The sequence below is a fragment of the Canis aureus genome, chromosome 17 (genome assembly GCF_053574225.1).
Source record: "Canis aureus isolate CA01 chromosome 17, VMU_Caureus_v.1.0, whole genome shotgun sequence".
Classification (NCBI taxonomy): Eukaryota; Metazoa; Chordata; class Mammalia; order Carnivora; family Canidae; genus Canis; species Canis aureus.
This window is the reverse complement of record NC_135627.1, coordinates 12,250,411-12,275,103: the sequence shown is the minus strand read 5'-3', so window position 1 is coordinate 12,275,103 and position 24,693 is coordinate 12,250,411. Positions and strand designations below refer to the sequence as shown.

At 44.1% G+C, this 24,693-nt stretch overlaps 1 protein-coding gene across 6 annotated transcripts in view; it reads right to left on the bottom strand.

The window, feature by feature from the left end:
• DOCK9 (dedicator of cytokinesis 9) overlaps positions 1 to 11,537 on the bottom strand; it is a 279,512-nt gene extending 267,975 nt beyond the window's left edge. For 3 of the 6 annotated variants that reach the window (XM_077855103.1, XM_077855109.1, XM_077855120.1), the window contains exon 1: positions 11,380 to 11,537. In XM_077855103.1, coding sequence (XP_077711229.1) covers positions 11,380 to 11,508 — 129 coding nt within the window. In that variant the 5' untranslated portion in view covers positions 11,509 to 11,537. The remainder of the gene's footprint in view (positions 1 to 11,379) is intronic. The other 3 variants (XM_077855124.1, XM_077855129.1, XM_077855131.1) reach the window with 1 other exon arrangement.
• Positions 11,538 to 24,693: the final 13,156 nt, after the last annotated feature.

The following is a 24,693-nucleotide window of genomic DNA, read 5'->3' as shown; positions in this document are numbered from 1 at the left end:
GCACATGTATATCTCACTTCAGGAGTACACTTTATAACAAGATGAACACTTGTAGAAGCATTAAGATACAATGCCTGGGTGGCTCAGTGGTTAAGCGTCTGCCTCCAGCTCAGGGCATGATCCTAGAGTCTTGGGATCAAGGGCCACATCGGGCTCCCTGCATGGAGCCTGCTTCTCCCTCTGCCTGTGTCTCTGCCTCCCTCTCTCTCTCTCTCTCTCATGAATAAATAAAATCTTAAAAAAAGATACAACACGAGTAATTTTCAAAGTGTCCTAATTTGGTTTTTGTTTTGTTTTTTTGTTTTTTAGGATTTTATTTATTTATTCATGAGAGACACAGAAAGAGAGGCAGAGATATACATAGGCAGAGGGAGAAGCAGGCTCCCTGTGGGGAGCCTGATGTGGGGCTGGATCAAAACCTGAACTGAAGGCAGTTCAACCACTGAGCCACCAGGCACCCCTCAAAATGTCCTAATTTGAATGTCTTCCATGCAGCACCAAAATTTTCCTCCTATATTTACTGTTTTCTTTTTCTTGACAGATTATTACTATTCACTTATGAAAGCAGAACAATTGGGAAATAGAATATATAAAGAACAAACCATAAGTCTACCTTTTCATGTATTTCCTTCCAAGATTTTTCTTACACACAGGCTATTTCTTCATAGTTCTGATCACACACATTTCCATATTTTTGCTTTTCACCTGACACTAGTTCTTTCATGTTATAAATTCTCCTTAAGTGGCACTTTTAAGGGTTATACAATAGTCTTTTAGGTTGCTCTCAAAAATAACAAAAGCTTGTACTTACTGGTATTTCTATGTGCCAAGCCCTATTCTAAGTGCTTTATATGCATGTGCTCACTTAATCATCACAGAGATCTAAAAGATAAGTGCTATCATAACGTACATTCTCAGGGTGAAAACTTCATCCAGAACCCAAGTTCTTATCCACTATATCCCACTACCATCCCTAAAAAGAATAATCCCCCTATCAACAGAAACTTGGTTATAGCACCATCTTTTCTATATTGTAGAATTCAGGAACTAAAGATCTGAAACTTAACATATTCCTGAAACAAAAGAGAATGATTTATTAAAGCATCTATAAGGTCTTAAAACTTTTTCATGAACAAAATACTGCTTATACTTCTTTTAAAGTAAATCATTCTGTATATACTGTTTATAATCTCTTTCTTAGCACAGTAAACATCTTTCCCTAGAACACTACTATATCCACACAACAGAACATGTTATCTCTGTTAAGACAAAATGTATGAAGGGGCGGCTGGGTGGTGCAGTCAGTGAAGCATCTGACTCTTGGTTTCAGCTCAGGTCATGATCTCAGGATCCTGAGATACAGTCCCACATAGAGCTCCATGCTTAGCAGGGAGACTGCTTGAGATTCTCTCCCCCTGCCCCTACCTCTATTTTCTCTCTAGAATAAATACATCTTAAAAAACAAAAAACAAAACAAAACAAAAAAGACAAAATAGAGTATGTGAATCTCAAACTAAGAACATAAGTTTCAAAATAAACTTGAGAATAAAGAGATCAGTGGAGACCCTAAGCAGTTCATAGATACCTGCTTCTAGATTTACTCTCAGAGAATCTAGTTAACATTCAATAAATGCTATCTATAATAAATAAATGAGCTTGTCTCCAACAGAAGCAGTGACCTAGCCAGCCTCCCTAAGCAGACACACCCAGGCACTATCTTAATTGTATTTATCCCTGCCAAATTCAAACAAAGGGGGCAGAGAGATTCAAACACACCATTTGGCTTTACAGAGTTCTGATCTGATAATAAGTCTCCTTGCTACTTATTCACTGATAAGGACTCAGCTGAGTCCTAGAGAAAAAGTGACAGAGGGATCCCTGGGTGGCGCAGCGGTTTAGCGCCTGCCTTTGACCCAGGATCAAATCCCACGTCAGGCTCCCGGTGCATGGAGCCTGCTTCTCCCTCTGCCTGTGTCTCTGCCTCTCTCTCTCTCTCACTGTGTGCCTATCATAAATAAATAAAAATTAAAAAAAAATTAAAAGAAACAACTTCATTGTCCACATACTTCTTGATGGTTTGCAAAACTCATGATTCAACTGAATGGAAGGCACTTCCAGTAGTTTTTATTGTTTGTATTTTTATTTGATTTCATTTTGTTTTCACATGAGTTGGTTACTAAATCCCTAACACAAGATATTAGATCAGTGTGTTATTTTACACGCTGAAGCTCTAAAGAGTTGGTCAAAACAAACGGTCCTAAAAAAGGAAATGAATCTTACTTGTACCAAAATGCACCGCTGCTTTCAAAAACAGTGCAAAGATCACACAGATTTACTGACAACCTGACCAGCTTTTTCTAAACTAAAACACAGGGCCAGCCCCAAAATGATATATTCTTTCCTGAGAAAATCTCACCAAATTATCAGGTGGCAATGAGAAATTAATGACATAATGAAATTGAGAGTTAGGAAAACTAACCCAGAGGGAGGTGGGCTAGAATGAAATAAACAGAAATGGGTACAAGGGAAGGGAAATTAAGAGCAATGGGGAATCAAAAAGGGATGAAAAAACTGAAACAGTAAGGAAGAAGTCTTCAGGAGTCATTCATTCACCCACAAAATAGTCATCGAATCCTACTATAAGCCAGGCACTAGAGGAACAGAGGTGAACAAACAGTCCGGTGAGGAAAACAGACACTAAACAAATGTACACACAAAGATATAAATCGTGCTAAGCAGGACAGAAGAAAAGAACAGGCAGGGCCTGTTTCAGTTTGGGTGGATAGGCATCTGTGAGGCAAGGGCATGTAAGTACAGTTCTAAAGACCTAGGGGAGTGGCCTGGTAGATGAGGAAGGAGGCAAGAGGTGATGATTATCCCAGACAGAGCTAAGAGCTTCTGCTAAGGTCCTAGGGTACAAGAGAGCCTGACATCCGGAGAACGTTAAAGCCAGGCCGGTGAGCAACAGCAGAGTGGTGCCTGATAAGCAAAGCACCTTACAGTGGGAAGAAGGGAAGAAGCTCCCATTCCAAGGACAGCAGGAAGCAATGTGTGTTAAGGATTCAGAGTTAAAGCCTTAAGGATAGGGTAAGAAAGGCAGCAAAGAGACCAGACAGGAGGGCCAGTGGCAGGGACCAAGATAAGGGCAGGAGACAGAGCGAAGAGGATGACAGGTCTGTAGTCTTGAGTGCAGCTCACAGCTCACCAAAGATTTTAGCTCTCCCTCCAGGTATATGGATAAGCCTGTACTTCTCTACCCTTGGAGCTAAGTGTGGCCTTGAGTCAATGGAAGGAAGCAAAACTGACTGGGTGAAAGTGTAAGAGCCTACAAGGGAGTCCCCACACTCTCCTCCTCCGCTCCCCACCCCACAGGACATACCACCGTCAAGATGATGGCTGTCCCATCTACCCAGGTCCTAGGGTATGGATAACATGACCCCAGCCATCCTCAACAGACAGGCAGCACTGGGAAGACATAAACCTTTCTGAGCCACTGAGGTTTTGGGAGTCATTAGCTCACAAGGACTGAAGCAGACACAGAATACAATGGATGCAGTGAGGACAGATGAGAAAGGCAAAAATAGAAGACCAGAAGAGACAAGGAGGAATGAGAGATTTCAAAGTCGGTGACCATGACCATGACGCCTATTGCTAAAGAAAAGAACACTAAAAGGATAGCTGGTTTGGTATGAAAAGTGGCAATCTGTGTATCACAGATGCTGAACGTAAGCGACCAGTAGGACAGCCAAGTGCACATGTGACGCAGGTTAGTGGACAAGCAGGCCTCAGTTGCGGAAACTGAGGTATAGACTCAGAAATCACAGTAAAGGCGTGGCACTTCCTCCAGGAACACCTCTGGGTGGTGAGGGTAGCAAGGGGACAGAGTGAAGACTAGAACATGGAGGAGAAACAGGGAAGAGCAAGCAGGATGGCTGAACAGCATGAAATGCTGCAGACCAGTATGTGGAAGGGGAAAGGACTGAGAGGCTACCCCACACCAAGGACAGAAGCCAGGCTGCAGGGGCACAATCCAAGGTAACACCGCGGTCACTAGCAAAGAGGTACCAGAACCCAAACAGCCAGGCCCAAGCTCATGAGCAAAACCACAAGCCCTCCGCCTTCCAGTGATGCAAGGGAAGAATTTTCTCATCATTACTCTTCTAAAACAAAACATAATGGCATCATAAATACTCCACATTCCACAATTTATTTAGACTACTGTCAGGACCTTTAGATCGTTTGCTGTTGGTCAGTATTTTACATTTTCTGCCCTGAACAGTCAGCATCGTGACTTCAGACACTGAACTGAATACACATTTCAGGTGAATCCTCAGGAGAAACTCCCACAATTAAAAGCACCGGATGAAAGATTGGGAGCATGTTCAAGTGTTTGATATGTAGCCCAACTACAAAAAGACTGTACCACTCATCATGCTATATAAAATCCAGGAGACAGGAGATCCCTGGGTGGCTCAGGGGTTTCGCGCCTGCCTTTGGCCTAGGGCGTGATCCTGGAGTCCCAGGATCGAGTCCCGCATCGGGCTCCCTGCATGAGCCTGCTTCTCCCTCTGCCTGTGTCTCTGCCTGTCTCTCTCTATGTCTATCATAAATGAATAGAAATGGATCTTTAAAAAAAAAAATTCCAGGAGACACATTTCTCATTCAATGCCAAGCAAACGGAGTCCCCGGAGTTGTGAACTGGGGTAGTCCTGCAATTAGGAGTCACCGATTCACCCATCCTTGCAAATACCTTTTCTATCTTTGTTAATTTGCAAATTGATCAAGGAAAAATAACAACTTGTTTTAATTAATGTTTCTCTAGTCATTAGCAAGGTTGAACATTTTTTATTTTTGTCTGCTCTTCATTGACTAATAATCACACTCCTTTCTTTGAAAAATTGCCTATTAATGTCCTTTGCCATTTTTCTACTGGAGTGTTTTTCTTTTTGTAATTGATTTGTAAGAACTCTCAATATATTTTTAAAAACTTAATACTGTTGGACACCTGGGTGGCTCAGTAGTTGAGCGTCTGCCTTTGGCTCAGGTCTTGATCCTGGGGTCCTGGGATGGAGTCCCGCATCGGGTTTCCCACAGGGAGCCTGTTTCTCCCTCTTCTTGTGTGTCTCTGCCTCTCTGTGTCGCTCATGAATAAATAAATAATCTTTAAAAAAAAAAAAAAAGTAATGCTGTGACTGAGATATGGACATATATAAATAGAGTGCTTAGTGCTTCTAAGTTTATTGACTTTTATTTATGGTACTACTTGTTACTCATAAAACAGAGGATTGAGTGTTTATATGGGAAGGCAATAGGCGGAATGGTTAGGAACACGTGGTCTCAAGCCACAGTGCCCAAGTTCAAGACCCAGATCCTTCACTTACAGCTCCGTCACCTTGTGGTGACCTACCCTCCCATGCATGAAGCCCTAACACATGTCCTAGGACACAGTAGGTACTCAATAAATCCTGGATCCAGATATATTTAGTCAAGATAACCAATCTTTTCCTTTATTAACATAAGCAAGACCTTGCATTTGTTAAAAACTATCAAGTGACTTAAATATATTGCCTTATTTAATCTTTATTTTAAAAACTCTCAAAGATAATAATATCTAATAATCCCAATTCTCAGAGGAGCAAACTGAGGCTTCAGTGAAGTAAACTACCCCAAGGCCTCAGCTCACTAGTGGCAAAGCCACAGCTCACTCCCCAACCCTAAACCAAACTGGTTTTTCCTTTAATACTTTAAAAATCCCTCTCTACCCTTACATGATTATTCACCCATGCTCCTTTCATTTCACATGTAACTCTTATATTTAGTTATAATTTATTTTAGTGTAAAGGGTGGGCTCCAACATTGTTTTTTTGCAGCAGGATTTACTGAATGGTGTGCACCCACCACATTTGATACTCCTCCTATGATACCCTAAATGTTTACACAACGGAGGCTTATTCAGGGTTTTCTTCTCTTGCCACATACCTTTCCCCCTATCGCTGGGCCTGCATGACACAGAATCATCACATTATTTACCCCCAAGACTACACTTAAGAGAAGATGTCTCTAAGAAGCATATATTCACAGGCTGTTACGAACCTCTTTCCTAAACTATGTTTCAAAGAGACAAGGAAGGGGCAGCCCCGGTGGCACAGCGGTTTAGCGCCGCCTGCAGCCCAAGGTGTGATCCTGGAGACCCAGGATCGAGTCCCACGTCGGGCTCCCTGCATGGGGCCTGCTTCTCCCTCTGCCTGCTTCTCCCTCTGCCTGTGTGTGTGTCTCTCTCTATGAATAAATAAATAAATCTTTAAAAAAAAAAGAGAGAGAGAGAGAGAGACAAGGAAGGGGCACCTGGGTGGCTCAGTCAGTGAAGCGTCTGACTCTTGATATTGGCTCAGGTCTGATTTCTGGGTTGTGAGATCAAGCCTTGAGCCAGAGACTCCACATTAGACATGGGGCCTGTTCCCTCTGTCCCTTCCCTCTTTCTCTCTCTCTCTCCTACTCTAAAAAGAAAGAAAGAAAGAAAGAAAGAAAGAAAGAAAGAAAGAAAGAAAGAAAGAAAGAAAGAAAGAGAAAAAGAATTTATTTCGTGATGAACTCTCAGCCAGTCTTTGAAACTATTCCCAAAATTAGTCAATGTACCTCTCAAAACTTCTCTTCCTTCCTCCTAAAACTTACCCATCTTTGCCCAAGCTGCTCTGCTCTTTCTTGGCCTACCTGGGCATTCTAAGCATTATTTCAATCTCTCATTCTTTTCTGGAAAAAAAGTCCCCCTTATCTCTGCATCTTCCAGGTCCCTTTCAGTTTTTCATAACACTTTCCCACCTACACCAGTTCTGTCATTTCAACTTCCTCTATTCGCTGACCCACCCATTTGACCCTTTAAAAGTGCTCCTTTGTATTGTGATCCACCTTTTTGTAAACTACTGACCTGTCCACCTGTTTAGATCCTAAACCCTTAAGATGAGGGCTTGCTAGAACACAGCAGCACATCCCAGCACCCAACAAAGAGTCTCAGCACAGAGAAGGCACTCAGTCAACGTGGATAAAGATTTCACAATTCCTTCCCTCCCTTTTCACATTCAAGGCATTACTAATGTCCTCCCATCTCGTAATATTCAAATGGACTAGAAACCAGAGAAATAGAACCTGTTGTTGATTATCTACTGGGAGATGGGCCTCCACCCTACTTCCTCTGTTTTGGGAGGTTTCTGTTTGTTGGGACTCCCTCCACAAGAGGGTGAAGAAAGACAGTGAGGTGATGCTCAAGCCAGTTTGGCTGTAGATTTACCAACATATCTGATTGAAAATTACCGCCAAAATGAGGTTTTATCTTACCTGAGGATTTCAAAGAACACCACCACTTGTCTCACATTACCCCAGATAATACTGGAACCTTGAATTGGCTGACCTGAGAGGGTGAGGAAGGCTCCAAGCACATACTCCAAGACAGAATCATCCCACACCTTCTGCCCATTCTCCTCCAGTAACACAATGGGAAAATTTAGTGACCTGACTTGGTTTCATTTCATTTCATAATGCTGGATCTCCAAGGAGTATGGAAGGAGCATTTGAAGCTGAACCTCCTGAGATAAGATCAGTAAGGAAACTGGAAGCCACGTGACTTAAGAACCAAAACTCAAGTGTGTATAGCTGGTAAACCCATGCAATGGCCTGTGTCACAATATTTACACAAATCTTTCAGAGAAAGGATATTTTTAGGCCTTGTATGGCATACTCTGTTAAATCTAGGCCATTACGATGCTGTTTTAATAAATCTGAAAGACCCAAGGTAAAATGCTTTGGGAGCTCCAAAAGCAATCACAACTCAACCCTGCTCAGAGAAGTCTTTCTTCTGAGCTTGCATAGATATTTTGAATGCACTGCCCTCCTGACTATTCTAAATCATGGAAAGCTAATTCTGGAATTGTGAGGATTCTTCTTTCATTACCCCAAATCATAAATTCCCTTTCCTACAGCACCTTTACTACTCATGAAAGTCTTAAAATTCAAGCACACTGATAAGGAAAGGGACTCTAGGAACAGACCCTCATTTAATATAATAGAGCCCTGAAGTGCCAGGGTGGCTTAGTTGGTTAAGCATAGGAATTTGGATTTTAGCTCAAGTCATGATCTCAGGGTCCTGAGATGAAGGCTTATGTTAGGCTCCTCCACACTCAGCAGGGAGTCTGCTTCTCTCTCTCTCTCTCTCTCTCTCTCCTTCTGCCCCTCCCCCTGCTTGCACTCTCTCTAAAATAAATAAATAAATCTTTAAAATATATATGTATGTGTTTTAGAACTTTGAAGTTCAGAGAAGTTAAGCAACAGCCCAGCATGACTTTTTTTTTTTTTTTTTTTAAGATTTTACTATTTATTCATGAGAGACACAGAGAGAGGCAGAGACACAGGCAGAGGGAGAAGGAGGCTCCAAGTAGGGAGACTGATGTGGGACTTGATCCTGAGACTCCAGGATCACACCCTGAGCCAAAGACAGACCTCAACCGCTGAGCCACCCAGGTGTCCTTTGTTAATTTTATTGTAATAGCATTATACTTCTGTACAAAATATCCCCATTTTTAATCGTACATACTAGATATACGGGTGAAAGGACAAGAGGCTTGGAATTCACAATCTCTCTCTCTCTCTCACACACACAAAGGGACAGTTAAAGTTAGGTAAAATCTTGATAGTTATTGAATCTGTGATGGATTATATGAGCTCATTATACTATTCTCTACACTTTTTTGTATGTCTGTTTTCAAGCTCTTCAAATTAACCCAAAATCATCATTAAAGGCCTGAAAACCTGAGCCTATGAAAAATGAAGTTATCGATGAAAAATTTATGAGCACATCTCACTTTTAAGTTTGTTAAGTAGCAGCCTTTATTACCCACTGAACTATTTAATTTTGCTGTTTCTGATCTCACTACCAGCCACTCACCAATGCTAGAAGAATGGGAAGAGCCGTTAAACCCATACCCTATTCATATTTAATTTTAGTCCATCTGCGAAATTGCTTTATTGGTCAGCTAGTTAAGAATATTCATTGAGCATTTACTATGCTGTAGGCATTGTATTAGCACTGACTTAAGTCGTCAAAGACAGAACAGAGAAATACTTCCATCGAAGCATGGATGGATAGGCCATAGGATTCCAAACCCTGGCTTGGTTGCTGTTCAGCCTCCTGCAAGGATCAAGGAGCCCTTCTTATTATATTCTCCTACAATAAAGCCAAACCAGAACTTAGGTGGCAGGTGCACCTGCTATGGCTTCCTGACGGACACTGGGGAGCAGCAAGAAGAAGCAAGTGGTAGTAGAGTACCCGGCAGGAGATGAAGGGAGTGAGGTTTATGGGTAATTTTTAGTATCTGTAAGCTATCTCAAATTCCTCCTTCCGCAATGCAGAACCATTGCAACGCACTTCCCATTCACCCAGGGAGTCCCTCAAGCACCCTAGTGACTACACCTGCTTTCCTGTAAATGTTTTTTGTTTCATGAGACAAGTGACCACTGAAAGACAACACTAAGAGGTGAGACACCAGCCAGGCGTCTGACTGTTCATGATGGAAGGTGTCTAAAGAAAACAGATGTACTGTTAAAGTGTCATGAGGTAACACGGAAGTGTGTCATACCTGGAAATGGACACTTGGAGGTCACTATCAGCAGGCCCACCCTCCAATAGGAAGGGCAGGTACTCAAGGAATGCTGCACATCAACGTCTGTTGCAGTGTCGTGCCTATTTTGGAACTTCTGTGTTCGACTTAATGGTTATGAAACCAGTACCTCCTCTGCAGTTCAGGTCTGCCAGAACTTTGGAAATCATGGTACAGTCATGTTTTACTTACTCTTCTTTTGCCTCAAGTCTCTAATGAGGACAGTAGCCCTCAGTTAAAAGAACTAAATTTCACATGAGAACAAAAGCCACAGATTTTGCAGGCTTTATCCTTAACATGCACACAACGGCAAAAGTCAAAAAGATGCAGAAAGTCCTCCTTAGACTAAGGGAAGAGAAGTCAGCTTGGGTTATGGAGGAGAAGCCAAGTTCTGGTCTTTTCCCAACCCTGCTCTACCCTTACCATCAACTGGTGAAGTTCAGTAGAAAAGAAAAATAAAATCCCTGTATATTATTGGCGGACTGACTGGAGTTTGAGGAATCTGGGGTGAGTTTGAAGAGCTGTCAAGTGAGAGAAAAATCAAACTAAGCAAGCTGTATATGGATATCCGCAAAGCTTCAACTCCGAACTCCACAAATATCATTCATGTCATCCTGTGTCTGCCCAGGAAGGGCATCTATCTGCCACCAGAAAGACGGCCCAGCTCCTGTCTCAAGGGTCCCACACTCAACGGGACAGTACCCCACACACAGCGTCACAAAGCACAGAGAATCACTTCCACGGCCCAGGAAGATGAGCGGTTCCAACAACCAGCACGAATCACCCGCCCACAAACAAGCCCCTTTCCAGAAAACAAACGCCAACAACAATGCAAGGAGCAGCTAAAAGTTTCCAGCTGCCCGGGAAAACATGCTGCCATCCAAAGTCGCTCCTCTCCCTCACCATCCAAGTGATCTGGGTGTACTACGTTTCCAAATATAGCAGGACCAGCTCTGGCTAAGGAAAAGTCGATTTAAGACTTCATCTCCCTGCACCCCGGGGCCAATTCTTTAAAGATGTTCTGCTATGACCAGATGAACATTGGGACTGTCTTCTTCACTTGCTGCATGCAAATCCCCAAACTTCGTAGTAATTTGCACAAATGCTGAAATTACCAAGGGATTCTATCACGCCCCCTAACCCTTGGTAAGCGGAGGCCAAACCTCAGGAAGCCGGTTTCGGGGCGGACGGCGGGGAGGGGGTGGGCGGAACCGCTTCCTTTCTGGAGTTCAGCCCACCCAAAGGGTGCGCAGGGCCACCCCTTACCTTGAGTCACCGACTGGAAAAGGAAGCCCCCACTCGCCCACCCCCCTGCAGCCCTCCAGGTCACAGGTGCCAAGACCCTCCGGAATACCGGAAGAGCAGGGAGGGGGCTGCAGGAGGAATGGGGGGCAACGGAGCGTAAAGCCCCGTGTGGCAGAGGAAGGTAAACTTGGCGGGGGCGTGGGGGGTTCCCCCATCCAGGGAGGGAGATGGCCATCTGCCTCCCTAGAGATTTCCCAGGAGGGAAGGGGTGCAACGGTGGGGAGACGACCCCCCAGACTCGAGGTGGGGAGATGGAAGTTGCCGCCCTACAGGGTTTTCCCTTCTCTCCTGTCCCCATCACCACCTCTTAGTCCTGCAGACCCAGCAGGTCGTGCAGCTCGGCCTGGGCCCGACCGGTCTGGAGGAGCGTGGAAGGAGGGGTCCGGCCGCCCGCCGCGCCCGCCCTTCCCGCGGGTCCCGCACTCACCAGCAGCACGGAGCCGCGCACCACCTCCGACACGCTCTGCCGCAGCTCGGCCGCCGTGCCCGGCTTGCTCAGCGCCCGGGTGAACTTCCGAGTCTCCGCCGCGGTAGGGAGCAGCGGCGGCTGCGACATCCTCGCCGTCCCCGCCGCGCCCGCTCCCGCCGTCCGGCCCGGCCGCGCCGCCGCCAGGTGCGCCCCGGGCGCCCGGCCTGGCCCGCCCGCAGCTCCCCGCGCCGCCGCCCGCCCCGCGGCCGCGCCCTCCGCGCCGGCTCACGCCCCGAGGCGCCCCCCGAGGCGCCCCCCGAGGCGTCCGCGGCCCCCCGCGCTCGGAGCAGCGCCCGGGCTCGCTAGGGGCGACCGTGAGTGTGGCAGCGGCGGCACCCCCATGCCAGCGGGCTCCCGCGCCGGCCGCTCGCCGGGCCGCCTCCTCGGGGCGGGGTGTCCGGCGCGGCGCGGGGCGGGGCGGGGCGGGGCGGGGCGGAGGCGGGGCGGCGCGGCGGGCGGGCGGACGGGCAGGTCGGCGGAGGCACGCGGCGGCGGGACCTGCTCCGCGAAGCCCCGAGGGGAGGCCGAGCGCGCACGACCCCGGGCTGCGGCGGCACCGAGCTGGGACCCCGCGGCCGGCGGCACCACGCCCGTGCGCCCGGGGCCTCGGAGGCTTCGGGGAGGCGGCCTTCCCGCGGACCGAGAGCGCACGCGGCCTGGGAAGCGGCGCCCCGTCCGGGCCCGGCGCCGCGGCACTGCTCGGGCCCCCGAGGCGCGGCGAGGCGCGGCGAGGCGAGGCCGGTGCGGAGCGCCCGGGCGGCGCAGGCCGGGACCGCCGCTGCGAGCCACGGGGATGCCGGCCCGCGGCGGCGACCTGCCGCGTCACCTCGGGCGAGACCGAAACTTGCGAGCCTCGCCCAGCTCTGGAGCCGAGTGAGCACCGACGGCGACCTGCGGTCCCGCGGGCCGAAGGGGCGCGCCCAGCCTTCCCGCCGCCCCTCCGCAGCCGGCCGGGACCGCGGGACGCCGAGCCCGGGAAACCCAGAAGCGCCGGCCTGCGAGCCCAACGCGGCCCGCGAACGGGCGGCTGCCGGCGACAGCCACGGCCTTTCCCAGTTCCCATCCCTGAGGGGCCTCGTCACCCAGGCCGCTTCACCCCCTTCTCTGACCCCGGCGGCGAGAGGGCGCGCGGGGAGGCGGGGGAGTTTGCGCCGGGCCCCGGGCGCATGCGCAGACGTTTGGGTTGGGGCGGGCCCCGGGGCGGGGAGCCCGTCTTTAGGGCGGCTCTGCTGATTGGCCGGTCTGCGCGGGCCACGCCCACCGCCTGCTGATGGACAGCGCCTTACCTGCCCGGGCGGATTCCGCCGCGCTCTGGGGCAGCTTAGGGCAGGCCTTCGCCGGAGTCGCGGTGGACGCTCCAGCCCGAGTTCCCGGGGTCCTCGCGGCCGTGATCCCCGCCTGGACGGAGGCCGCCCGTCGCGTCCTGCCCCTGCGGAAAGCCAAACACTGGCCTAACTGGGGGTCTTAAAGCGGTGGGGAAAACTATCAATCTCGTGCAGAAAGCAAAACACCACCGATTCACACTTAATGGGCAGGTCTGGCGCATAGTGACACTGGAGGTTAGGCATGCAGTTAGCGCTCAATAGAAGCTGGCCGGGTTGGGGTGTTTGCCTAGTAGGTTGGAATGCAGGATGTGGCACTGAGTGAGCCTGACGGGCTGGAAGATACGCAAAACAACTCATGTGTGATTATAAAAACAATGCACACCAACCCATTTCCTCTTCTGAGATTTAAGAGAACAGCTTAGACGCTTCCCAGCCCTCCCTTGTTTCAAGAGGAGAACTGGGTGACCCCAACGAGGTAAGGGGGATGCGGACCCACATCTCCCTGCCCTTCAGGGGGAACTTGTGCTGTTCTGTATGACCAGTCCTACCCCGCATTCACGCGTCTGGGCTACCCGGGGGTATGTCAGCTCCCTTCTTACCTAAACTGTTAGATCCTAGTCTGAGAAGCCTAAATTAAGACTTCCCTTTGGGCTGCGAACTCCTGCTGAAGTAGTCCCAGACAGCACAAACTTTTACCCCACTATGTTACCTTGGCTCACTAAACCATATCTACTTCCATAGAAAGCAAATAGATTATGGTGGGTTTTTTTTATTTTTTTGTATGTTTTTTATGGGTTTTTTTTTTTTTTTGTCTTAATTAAAAACAACACACAGGTTGTGGGGTTTCCTTTTTTCTTTCTTTCTTTGCCTTTTTTTTTAAAGAAATATATATATATATTAAAAAACAGAGCAGATATATTTGGAAAGTGAAGGGTTCCACCAAACCTCCTAATTTCATCCATGTCTCTACTAGTTCTAAATTCCATGCTTGCTTGCTAACTCATTAGATTCTAGAATGAGTAGAATTTCACTTAGGAAGCAGAGGGTGATGTGTAGGGTGCTGACAGTAATTACTGGCAATGTATTTTTTTTTCTTTGTTTGGGAATTTTTTGTTTGTTTTAATCTATTTGAGAGAGAGAGAGAGCACAAACCAGGGGAGCAGCACAGGGAGAAGGAAAAGCAGGCTCGTTGCTGAGCAGGGAGCTTGACATGGCTCCACCCCAGGACCCTGGGATCATGACCTGAGCCTAAGGCAAATGCTTAACTGGCTGAGCCACCCAAGCGCCCCCATTACTGACAGTGTAGTGTCTAATCAACGGCAAGTTCTTTCTTTTTTCTTTTAAGATTTTATTTTTAAATAATCTCTAATCCAACATGGGGCTCAATTCTACAACCCTGAGATCAAGAGTCATATGGTCTACTGACAGAGCCAGCCAGGTACCCCTCAAGTGCTAATAGTCAAAGAAGGAGGCATGGAATATATGAACTAAGCTCATGGAATATGGATCTTCCCAGCAACCCAGAGCTGAGTCTTTTATTTTTTTTTTCCTGGTGGAGTGTTTTAATAAATGGGACATTTCTCATGTTTTAGTTTGAACAGAAACTTGTTCCTTACTATTATAGGTTGAATTGTGTCTCCTAAAAAGACATTGGAATCCTAACCCTGATACCTGTGAATGTGACCTTAATTTGCAAATAGGATTTTTGCAGATGTCATCAAGTTAAAATGAGGTCATACTGGGGGCGCCTGGCTGGCTCAGTCCATGGAGCATGTGATTCTTGTTCTCAGGGTCATGAGTTTCAGCCCCATGTTGGGTGTAGAGATTACAAAAAAAAAAAAAAAAATTTAATAAAATGAAGTCATATTGGATCAAAGTGACTGATGTCCTTCTGAGAAGAGACACAGACACACAAGGAGAAACCTCTGTGACAACAGAGGCAGAGATTGGAATGATGGATCTACAAGCCAAGGAATGACAAAGATTGTTGGCAACCACCAGAAGCTGGATGGGACAAAGAAGGATTCTTCCCTTGAGCCTTTGGACAGAGCATGGCCCTGCTGACACCTTGATTTTAGATTTCTAGCCTCCAGATCTGTAAGAGAATACATTCTGTTGTTCTAAGCTACCCAGCTTTTGGTACTTTATTACAGCACTCCTTGAAACTAATACACTTACCAAAGGTTTTTTTTTTTTTAATCCCCATCAGAGGAGACCTAGGACTGTCTAAGTTTTTACTACTGCGTAAACTCTCCTGAGAGAGGTGTCACACCTTTATAAAAGGATGAGCATCACCTCCAGGCAAGGGTACTGTGTGGAATAGAGATGCATAATGTTTAAGGTGTGGTGGAAGAGACATCCATCTATTTTAGCTTCAGGGAGTAGCTCATCTTTGTTTTTCCGAAACTATAAGAAGAAGCTTTCTTTCTGTTTTGTTTTGTTTTTTTTTCTTTCTGTTGAGGATGACACTAGTAGGTAGTAAAGATGAAATGTAATTGCAGCTGGTTTGAAAATTTGCATATAAATGACTGTACCACACCCAAATACTTATAATTCAAACATTACCCATGTTTTAAAGATAACGTCTTACTGCATCATTTCCTTATTAGCTTTGCCTTTAGGATTTGTATGTGTCTTAATGACATAATTAGTTTAAATCTTTTCCAGGTAAATCTTGAAGAAGCCTATCCATTTCTAGTATAAATAAAAAATAACCTATAAAGACTAGCCAGTCCTGTGGATTATAGCATCCAGAAAAGTGTGAAAGGGGCTTTCGTTTTTTTATTCTATCCTTGCATTGATTGAATTTTTAAAAATGGGCATCTAGGGGTGCCTGGGTGGCTCAGTGGTTGAGCATCTGCCTTTGGCTCAGGTTGTGATCCCAGGGTCCTGGGATGGAGTCCTGCATCACACTCCCCACAGGGAGCCTGCTTCTCCCTCTGCTTATGTCTCGGCCTCTCTCTCTGTATCCTTCATGAATAAATAAATAAAATCTCTAAAAAGAAAAAATAGACATCTAGTATCATACTTTTTTTCATACAACTTGGGCCCTTTATTTTACAAAAAATGTGTTGAACTCTGTTGTATACAAGGCACTACTAGAGATCGATATTTTTAATAATAAAATTCTGAGGTTTCTTAAAATCTGATGAATAGACCGAGTTTTTTTACTGTGGCAAAATATACGTCATGTGCACTTAAAAGAATACCATTGGATATTTCCTTTCAAATATGAAGTCATTATTACCATATCCAGTTGTCTCCTATATTTCTTATAATTGTTAATATTTATAATTCAGCTGTTTTAGACTATAGCATAATACATCGTTTCGTGTTTGAACTTTGTATAGTAAATAGTTGCTTTGCTACAAAACTAATAATAAATTAGTTAAATTATATTAGCTAGAAAAAAGAAAAGACACTGGTGTTTAAAATAGAATTTGTTACCAGCCAGATTCATTCTATTCCCTTTTCTTTAAAGGACACCATCAAGGGGCACCTGGGTGGCTCAGTCAGTTAAGGGTCTGACCTGTGATTTCCACTCAGGTCATGATCCCATGGGTCATGATCTCGTGGGTTGTGAGGTGGACCCCTGGGCAGAGCTGCACCAAACCCTTCCTTGAGCCCCATGTCTGTGTCTGAGGGCTTCACCTCAGTGGAGAATCTGCTTGAGATTCTCTCCCTCTGCCTCTCCCCCAACTTGTGACTGTGTGTGTATGTGTGTGCATGCATGCTCTCTCTCACTCAAATAAATAAATCTTTAAATAAACTAAAGGACAGCATCAATAGTTTGTCACTATTTTTCTAGGACAAGGAATCCAAATTGCATTTTTTTAAAAAAATTGCAGAAATCCTTTCAAGAGATGATACTGTCTGACTTCCATCGAAATCCCTAAAAATACTCTATAACACTCTTTACAGAATAGTGTATCAAACTATGGGTTTCCCTAAGTTTAACCATCTATTACCTTGAGATTGTGAGGAAAAGTCTCAAATCCTACCCTCCACCTTCATAATGAACAACTGAAAATGAATCTGGTCTAGGTTCAAGGCTCTTTAGTCCAGTCGAGATATTGCGAGGAGGGCAGCCCCAGTAGCCCAGCAGTTTAGCGCCGCCTTCAGCCCAGGGTGTGATCCTGGAGTCCCAGGATCGAGTCCCATGTCAGGCTCCCTGCATGGAGCCTGCTTCTCCCTCTGCCTGTGTCTCTGCCTCTCTCTGTGTGTCTGTCATAAATAAATAAATAAAATCTTAAAAAAAAAATATTGGGGGGAGTAATCCTGGTGACTGCAGGGAAGTAAAGACCTTGTTCTGAAGTGCTTAGAACTTCCTCTTTTTTCCAGAAACAAAATAGTTCTGGCCTTGGGTAGGCAAATGAACTCAGAAGAAAAGAAGTCACAGTTCATGATCAGCTCTTCCAAATTTACTGTACCTCGTTTTAGTGGGAGTAGTGGAGAATAAGAATTCCACAAGAGTGAACTTGTTCATTTCTGAACTTCTGTGACTGGTCTGACTGGTGAGGAAGACTCACAGTGCTGGGGGACCTGGATATACACCCTACTATGTGTTCATTATTCCAGGGAGAGAGCACTTTACAAACACCAATAAATATCAGAGCTGCCACTTCTTACACACTGAAGTTCACTGAAACATGAGGCTTCCTAGCTCTTCAAAAACAATCGGTGTGTTTTGGGTTTGGGTCAGTTTTGTCCAATAGTGCAAAGGATAAAATATGGGAAAACACTAAGGACAACTAAGGAAAACACTAAGAAAAAAAGTGTGAAAAGAAATTTCCATATATTAAATGAGAAAATACAGATATTTTACATAAGAGATGGGGGAAAAGAACCTTGCACAGACCAGTCTGACAATTAGAGTTGTATCTGTCAAACTGCCCAGATTGTGTCCATTTGCAACCAAATATTTGTATAGAGTTGGTTGCATAGAGTGACCTGAGTAACTATGTAAAGTACAGTGATGTTACCCTGAAAGAAAATAGGACCAAATATTTTTATCTTACCACTTATATTTTTTTAAGATTTTATTTTACTTTATTTTTAAATATGTATTTGTTTGAGAGAGAGAGAGAGAGCACAAGCGGGAGGGGCAGAGGAAGAAGGAGAGAGAATCTCAAGCAGATGCTACGCTAAGCTTGGAGCCCAATTTGAGGCTCCATCTGATGACCCTAAGATCATAACCTGAGCAAAAAACCAAGAGTCTGACGCTTAATGGACTGCACCATCCAGGTGCCCCTAAGATTTCATTTTTTAAGTGATCTCTACACCTAATGTGCGGCTCGAACTCACAACCCCAAGATCAAGAGTCTCATATCTACTGACTGAGCCAGCCAGGCACCCCACCACTTGTATTTTTTAATGTTTAAAACACATTTATTATAGAGTGGTTTCATTCAGCCTGGTAGTTTACTGAACAGTAAGACCCAGGGACAGCTCCTGCACCTTCTGTAATTTCTCTCTATAAAATTTTAAACCCACAAATTCTTGCCAATTACATTGTGTTATGAGGGTAGGGAAGAAGTAAAACTCTGAGCCATCGGTGCCATAAACCAACTTCTTGGGACACCTGGGTGGCTCAGCGGCTGAGCATCTGCTTTTGGCTCAGGGCGTGATCCCATAGTCCTGGGATCGAGTCCCACATCAGGCTTCCTGCATGGAGCCTGCTTTCTCCTTCTGCCTATGTCTCTGCCTCTCTTTCTGTGCATCTCTTATGAATAAATAAATAAAATCTTAAAAAACAAAAACAGCTTCTTGTCCTAGCCTATTCTCTCTGCAAAACTACAGGTTGCTGGAAGTATTAACCAGTACCTTCTCCTCACTCACCCCAATCCCAACATTTCTGCCACTCAACAAACAGAGAAAAGAAATCCAGCTGCATCAATATCCATCTTGAATAAATGAAAATTTATCGTTAAATGTGAAGGAATAGCTGAGCTCTAATACAGAAACAAAATGTAAGGAATTGTTAGTAAAATGATTCCATCAACTTTTATAGATTATGAAAGAAAGGGGCAACCATGTGGGATTTCTTTGCTCAGATTTTTTGCTTTCATCCTATTTTGACTTTTGACTCTTTTCTGAGTTGTTGACATATTGCTTAGATGATTTAGAATGATCTGTCATTTTCTAACATCAAAATAAAAATTGTTTACTCTTTTTATTGTCGTGTGTATGGAAAATTTTTAAAATAATCATTAGAGATAGCTTTAGGAAACAACTATTTCTGTAGAACATTACATTTATCCTCATCTTTTATTAATTGACACAAGTGTTTTCAGTCAACAAACATTTATTGAGCATCTATTATGTGCTAGGTGCAATTCTAAGCACAGAATAGATAGCATGGTTTTTGAAAGATCAAAATTTCTGCCCTTGTGGAGCTTCTATTCTAGTGAAGGAGACAAAGTGGAAGTCAAGTAAGCAAAAGGTAGACTATTTTGGTAGAGGCAAGTACTAAGGTAATTAAAAAAAAAAAAAGCGAGGGAGGGACTAAATGATCAATAATTATTAGCCATTAAATACTTAGGAAGTATTTCAAGAAATTGTGAGAGCTGTCTACTATATACACAGAGAGGGTCTAGATTGTGAGTTGAAACCACCTACCCCAAAGCTAACAAGATATTCTATCACCAACTTCTCTTTCTTTTTCTCTTTGAATTAGATGCAGAATTTTATCCTCTTTTAACTGCTTATCACTAGCAGTTTTGTTTGTGAACATTGTTGGTAATCTACAAAGACTGAGTGACACCAAAAGAGCAAATTGTTTGTTCATTTCATTTTTGGTCTGTAACATATAGTCCAGAATACCATTAACACCCTATTGGGCCTACATTACAACGCCTAAGTTAGTCATGTCATCATTTAATAAAACAGAGTTGGTGACTGATGTTGAGTGAAAATTGCCTTTAATATCATTGAATATCAAGAACCTACTCTTGATATACTAGATATAATCACATAACGACCATATATAATAATGGTGAATGAGTAACCATTAGTTTGGTTTAAAAGTGCTATTGCTGAAGCCATTCTGATCTCATCAGATGAATTCCCACAATATTCCTGCAATATGAATAAGTTAAAGTTCATGTCACAGATGAAGTATAGAAACACAAATAGGGATATGTTCCTAGGTAACTTATGATCTCTGCAAACGAGTAAGATGGGACTGGTGTAATAAGGCCATATCTGAGGAAGTAACTAGAGCTTTGTCCTCAATCATTTCCATTGTAAGGAAGGCTTTTCAATCAGCCAATAGAGCAGGAATCAGGCAGGAATTCTGCTTAATTATTTAAAAGCCTACCTAAATTGGCCAGTTGAAACAGCGTCCAAAAGGGCCGCCTGGCTGGATCAGTCAGTAGAGCTTGGGACTCTTGATCTCAGGATTCTGAGTTCAAGCCCCACTTTGGGTTTAGAGAAGAAAGAAAGAAAGAAAGAAAGAAAGAAAGAAAGAAAGAAAGAAAGAAAGAAAGAAAGAAAAGAAAAGAAAAGAAACAGGATCCAAAATCCAGTTTCCCTTGAAAAAGATTTAGGGACACCTGGGTGGCTCAATGATTGAGCATCTGCCTTCGGCTCAGATCATGATCCTGGGCTCGAGTCTCGCATCAGGCTCCCCCCAGGGAGCCTGCTTCTCTCTCTTTCTCTCTCTGTGTGTTGCTCATGAAAAAATAAATTTTTAAAATCTTTTTTAAAAAGGAAAAAGATTGGGCAGCCCAGGTGGCTCAGTGGTTTAGCACTGCCTTCAGCCCAGGGCCTGATCCTAGAGACCCGGGATCAAGTCCCACGTCAGGCTCCCTGCGTGGAGCCTGCTTCTGCCTCTGCCTGTGTCTCTGCCTCTCTCTCTCTCTATCTCTCATGAATAAATAAATTATTTTAAAAAAAAAAGAAAAAGGAAAAAGATTAATTTAGCACAATTTACATAATTCTTTTAAAAATAATAAAAATACAGAGTTTAAACAGAAGAGGGGATGCCTTCAACAACAAAATAAGTAAGAATCAGGGGGGAAATTGACCTTAGAAAAAGGATTAGGTCTCTTAAAAATATACCACTTCTCATAGCAGAAAAATGTTGATCTCTAAATGCCTTTTTCAGGCTTGGGCTCTGCAAGAATGTTGGCCAGGATAAATAGCGGAAGAGCAAAGCCAAAGGGAATCTGGTGTGACATCCCCTGAATTGCACCCAGAGGAAACCTTAAGGCAGAATCGCTCTTTCACTTGGGAAAAAGCCTCAGTGTCTAAAAAGGCAATGATTCTGTTGAGGGCTGGTAACCTAATTTGCCATCACTACATCATCTGTTCCAGGCTGGCTTCATAGTTTGCAGAGCCCAGTGGGAAATAAAAATGGGGAGCCAAAAAGAATTTCAAGAGCCCAGGGGCCCTTCTAAGCACAGTCCTGGAGGCCCCCTTCACCATTAGCCATTAACCCTTTAGATGATCCCAAGGCAGAGGGAGGTGCTCAGAGTTACCAGGCAGTGGCTACAGATCAGCCAGTAAAGACAAAGCTCAGTGTTTTAGCAACAGGTCCTGCAGTACCAGCTGTACCAGCTTTCATGTCTCCCAGACATTAGACAGACTGACTTTAAAGTTTCCGGCACTTGGTAGAATGAATAAGTAAGCAAAATAGATCCTTTTGACTCATGGAAAAGATAAATGCATGTAGATACAATAAAATCTAAAAACAGAAATTAACAATAAACCCACGAACCTGAGATCTGTGACATCACTCAAAAGCAAGTTTGAATAAACTGATGCCAAGGATTTCGATAGAAAAGGAGAAACCAATACTATTCAGAAGCATGAGCAGCAATACTGAAAGGCTTGGCTAAGCCATGTTCCACCCATGACCATGGCAGTGACCATGAAAAGAACTGAAACAATAATGCTGTAGAAATGCTTGCTCAGCAAAACCAAATCCCAGCCAGAACTTAAAAATATATTGAGGGCTTCACACCTATCAGGATAGCTACTGTCCAAAACACAGAAAATAATAGGTATTGGCAAGGATGTCAGAAACTGAAACCCTCATTGTACTATTGGTAGGAGTAGTACAGCTGTGCGGAAAACAGTATGGTGGTTCCTCAAAAAATTAAAAATAGAACTACCTTGTGATCCAGCAATTCCACATCTGGGTATATATCCAAAGCTTTGAAAACAGGGTTTTGAACAGGTGTTTGTACTCCCATGGGCACAAAGCAGTATTATTCACAATAGCCAATAGGTGAAAACAACTCAAGGATCCAATGATAGATGAAGGGATAAATAAAACAGCTATATCCATACATTTCAGCCTTAAAAAGGAAAGAAATTCTGATACAGATAACAACATGGATGAGCCTTGAAGGCATAGTGTTAGGTGAAATAAAACAGTCCAAAAAAAGACCAATATTGTATCATTTCACTTTATGAGATAGTAGTAAAAGTCACAGAGACAGAAAGCAATGGTGTTGCCAGGGGTTGGAGGAAGGGAGGAATAAGGAGTTAGTGTTTAATGGTACAGAGCTTCAGTTTGCGGCGATGAAAAGAGTGCTGGAGATGGATGGTGGTGATGGTTATACAACAATGTGAATCCACTTAATGCCACCGAACTGTGTACTTAAAAATGTTGAAGATGGTACATTTTATGTTATGTATATCTTACCATAATTTTTTTAAATATATGTGTGAAGCTTGTAGAGGTACTTTTTTAGAAAAAGAATACAAAATTATATGGGGCACCTGGGTGGCTCAGTGGTTGAGCCTTTGGCTCAGGTCATGATCCCGGAGTCCTAGGGTTGAGTCCCACATCAGGCTCCCCACAGGGAGCCTGCTTCTCCCTCTGCCTGTGTCTCTGCCTCTCTCTCTCTGTGTCTCATGAATAAATAAATAAATCTTTAAAAAAAATACAAAATTATAAATATTATATGGTGGGGGGCACCTGGACACTTCAGTCAGTTGAGCAGCCAACTCAGTTTTGGCTTGGGTTGTGATCTCAGGATCCTGGAATCGAGCCCTGTGTCAGGCTCTGTGCTTAGTGGGGAATCTGCCTGAGGATTTGCTCTCTCTCTCTATCTCTCTCTCTCCCTCTCTCTCTAAATGGGTAAATAAATCTTTAAAAATAAATAAATAAATAAATAAATGAATAAATAAACAAACAAACAAACATCAGGCACAGAAGTGGGTATTTAGTATAAGGAAAAATCACACAAATTAATATTTTTAGAAGCTACTAAATGCCACAAACATCACAAAATTCAGAAAAATAGCAGTGTTTCTACTTAATGAACTTCCTTCTGCATCTCTAAAATGCTTTTTTTCCTACAGTTTTTGTCTGCACATACTCAGATAGTCTCTTCAAAAGTCAATGATTTTGTGATATATTTCATAGAGAAAATAGAAGGAAAATTCTTCATTGTATCAAGTATGCTTCATTGAAATTCTTCAGTTATTAATAATTTAGAGAAGTCTTTTTCAACTTTGCAATTAGTTATTAGTCATGTGTTAGAACTCTCAAACTTTCATCCAATTTGAAGGAAGCACTAACAAGTTTATCTCATATACACACTGTATTTTAATACACAGGGTATTTTAGGGTCTTTTTTTTTTCTGTAAATGTTTTTGAACTGACAGTATTCAAAAGCCAGCCTGTCATCCGTGTCCTCATTGTATTGGAGTATTAAGAGTTTAATATTCTCCTTATCAATGCCAATATTTCATGTTTAATTCATATGAATTTAAAATTATTTTCCACTGAGTTCATATCATTCACAGCTCTTCATTAATCAGATTTTCAAACAATACAAATGCCATTTATTCCTCTTGATAGAATGTCCCTTCCTCATAGAAATGACTGGATTCAGTATGATCCGAAAGTTTTGTGTTATGCTTTCCAACTCTGTGTCAAAATAACTTCTATCGACTTAATTGCTTGTCTTAACTCTTTCATTTCATACTCCACTAATGTTTAGCTGAGCTTTCTCTCCTTTTCTAAATAAATGAGTTTAAATAATGTAAAATAAGCTACCCTTTATATACATCTAAATAGGAGTTTATACCTTCTTATATGTTTCTTTGTAATTGTAATGTTCCAAAACATCTTTCTAAATTGCAGTTAATATGATGTATTCCTAACTCAACCTCCTTTAGCAAATCCCAAAACTGTCCATGAAGGAAATCGAGGTGGAGAGACATAGCAGGCTTAGTGGACTGCAGTTAAAGCATCCTACTCCAGAGTCCACAAAAACTCAAGGCCTCAGAACGCCTTGCTAGGGCCTTCCCTCCCAAGGCATTAGAAAGGGCAGAGGGCAGAGGGGCCCTGAAGCTTAAGCAAACCCACTTCTGCCACCAGTCTCTAGAGAAGGTGTACCCTAGAAGTCATGTCCAGAGTACAAAGTCAGCAGTTTGCCAACTCTTGTACCATACTTTAATTTTCTCTTGTTTCATGACAGCCTCCGGCCAGACTCCTGCTCCCCCTGCTAGAACTGGGTGTGATGAAGAATTCTTTGCTTCTTCCCATCCCTCCCCCTCCTTCCTCCAGTTGGCTGCTTTTCCACTCCTCTTGCATTCTGGGAGATCAGGATCTGGGTCCCTGCTGTTGCTGACAGGTTTCATTAGCCTGATGGAAAGGTTTCCCCTGCTCAGGCCCTCCTTTGGCAGCTGTCGAATCGCTGTCATCCTCTCGGTGCGCTGAGTCCCAGCTCAGGACCACACGGACCCCGAGCTGCCTCAGTGACGTCTGTGTGATGCAGGCGGGGCCTGGCAGTCAGTGGAAATCCAACCATGGACCACACGCCTGTAGTTCACACAAAGAGAATATATTTTGATCGATGAAAATAACAATACAACTTCAGGGGATCCCTGGGTGGCGCAGCGGTTTGGCGCCTGCCTTTGGCCCAGGGCGTGATCCTGGAGACCTGGGATCAAATCCCACATCGGGCTCCCGGTGCATGGAGCCTGC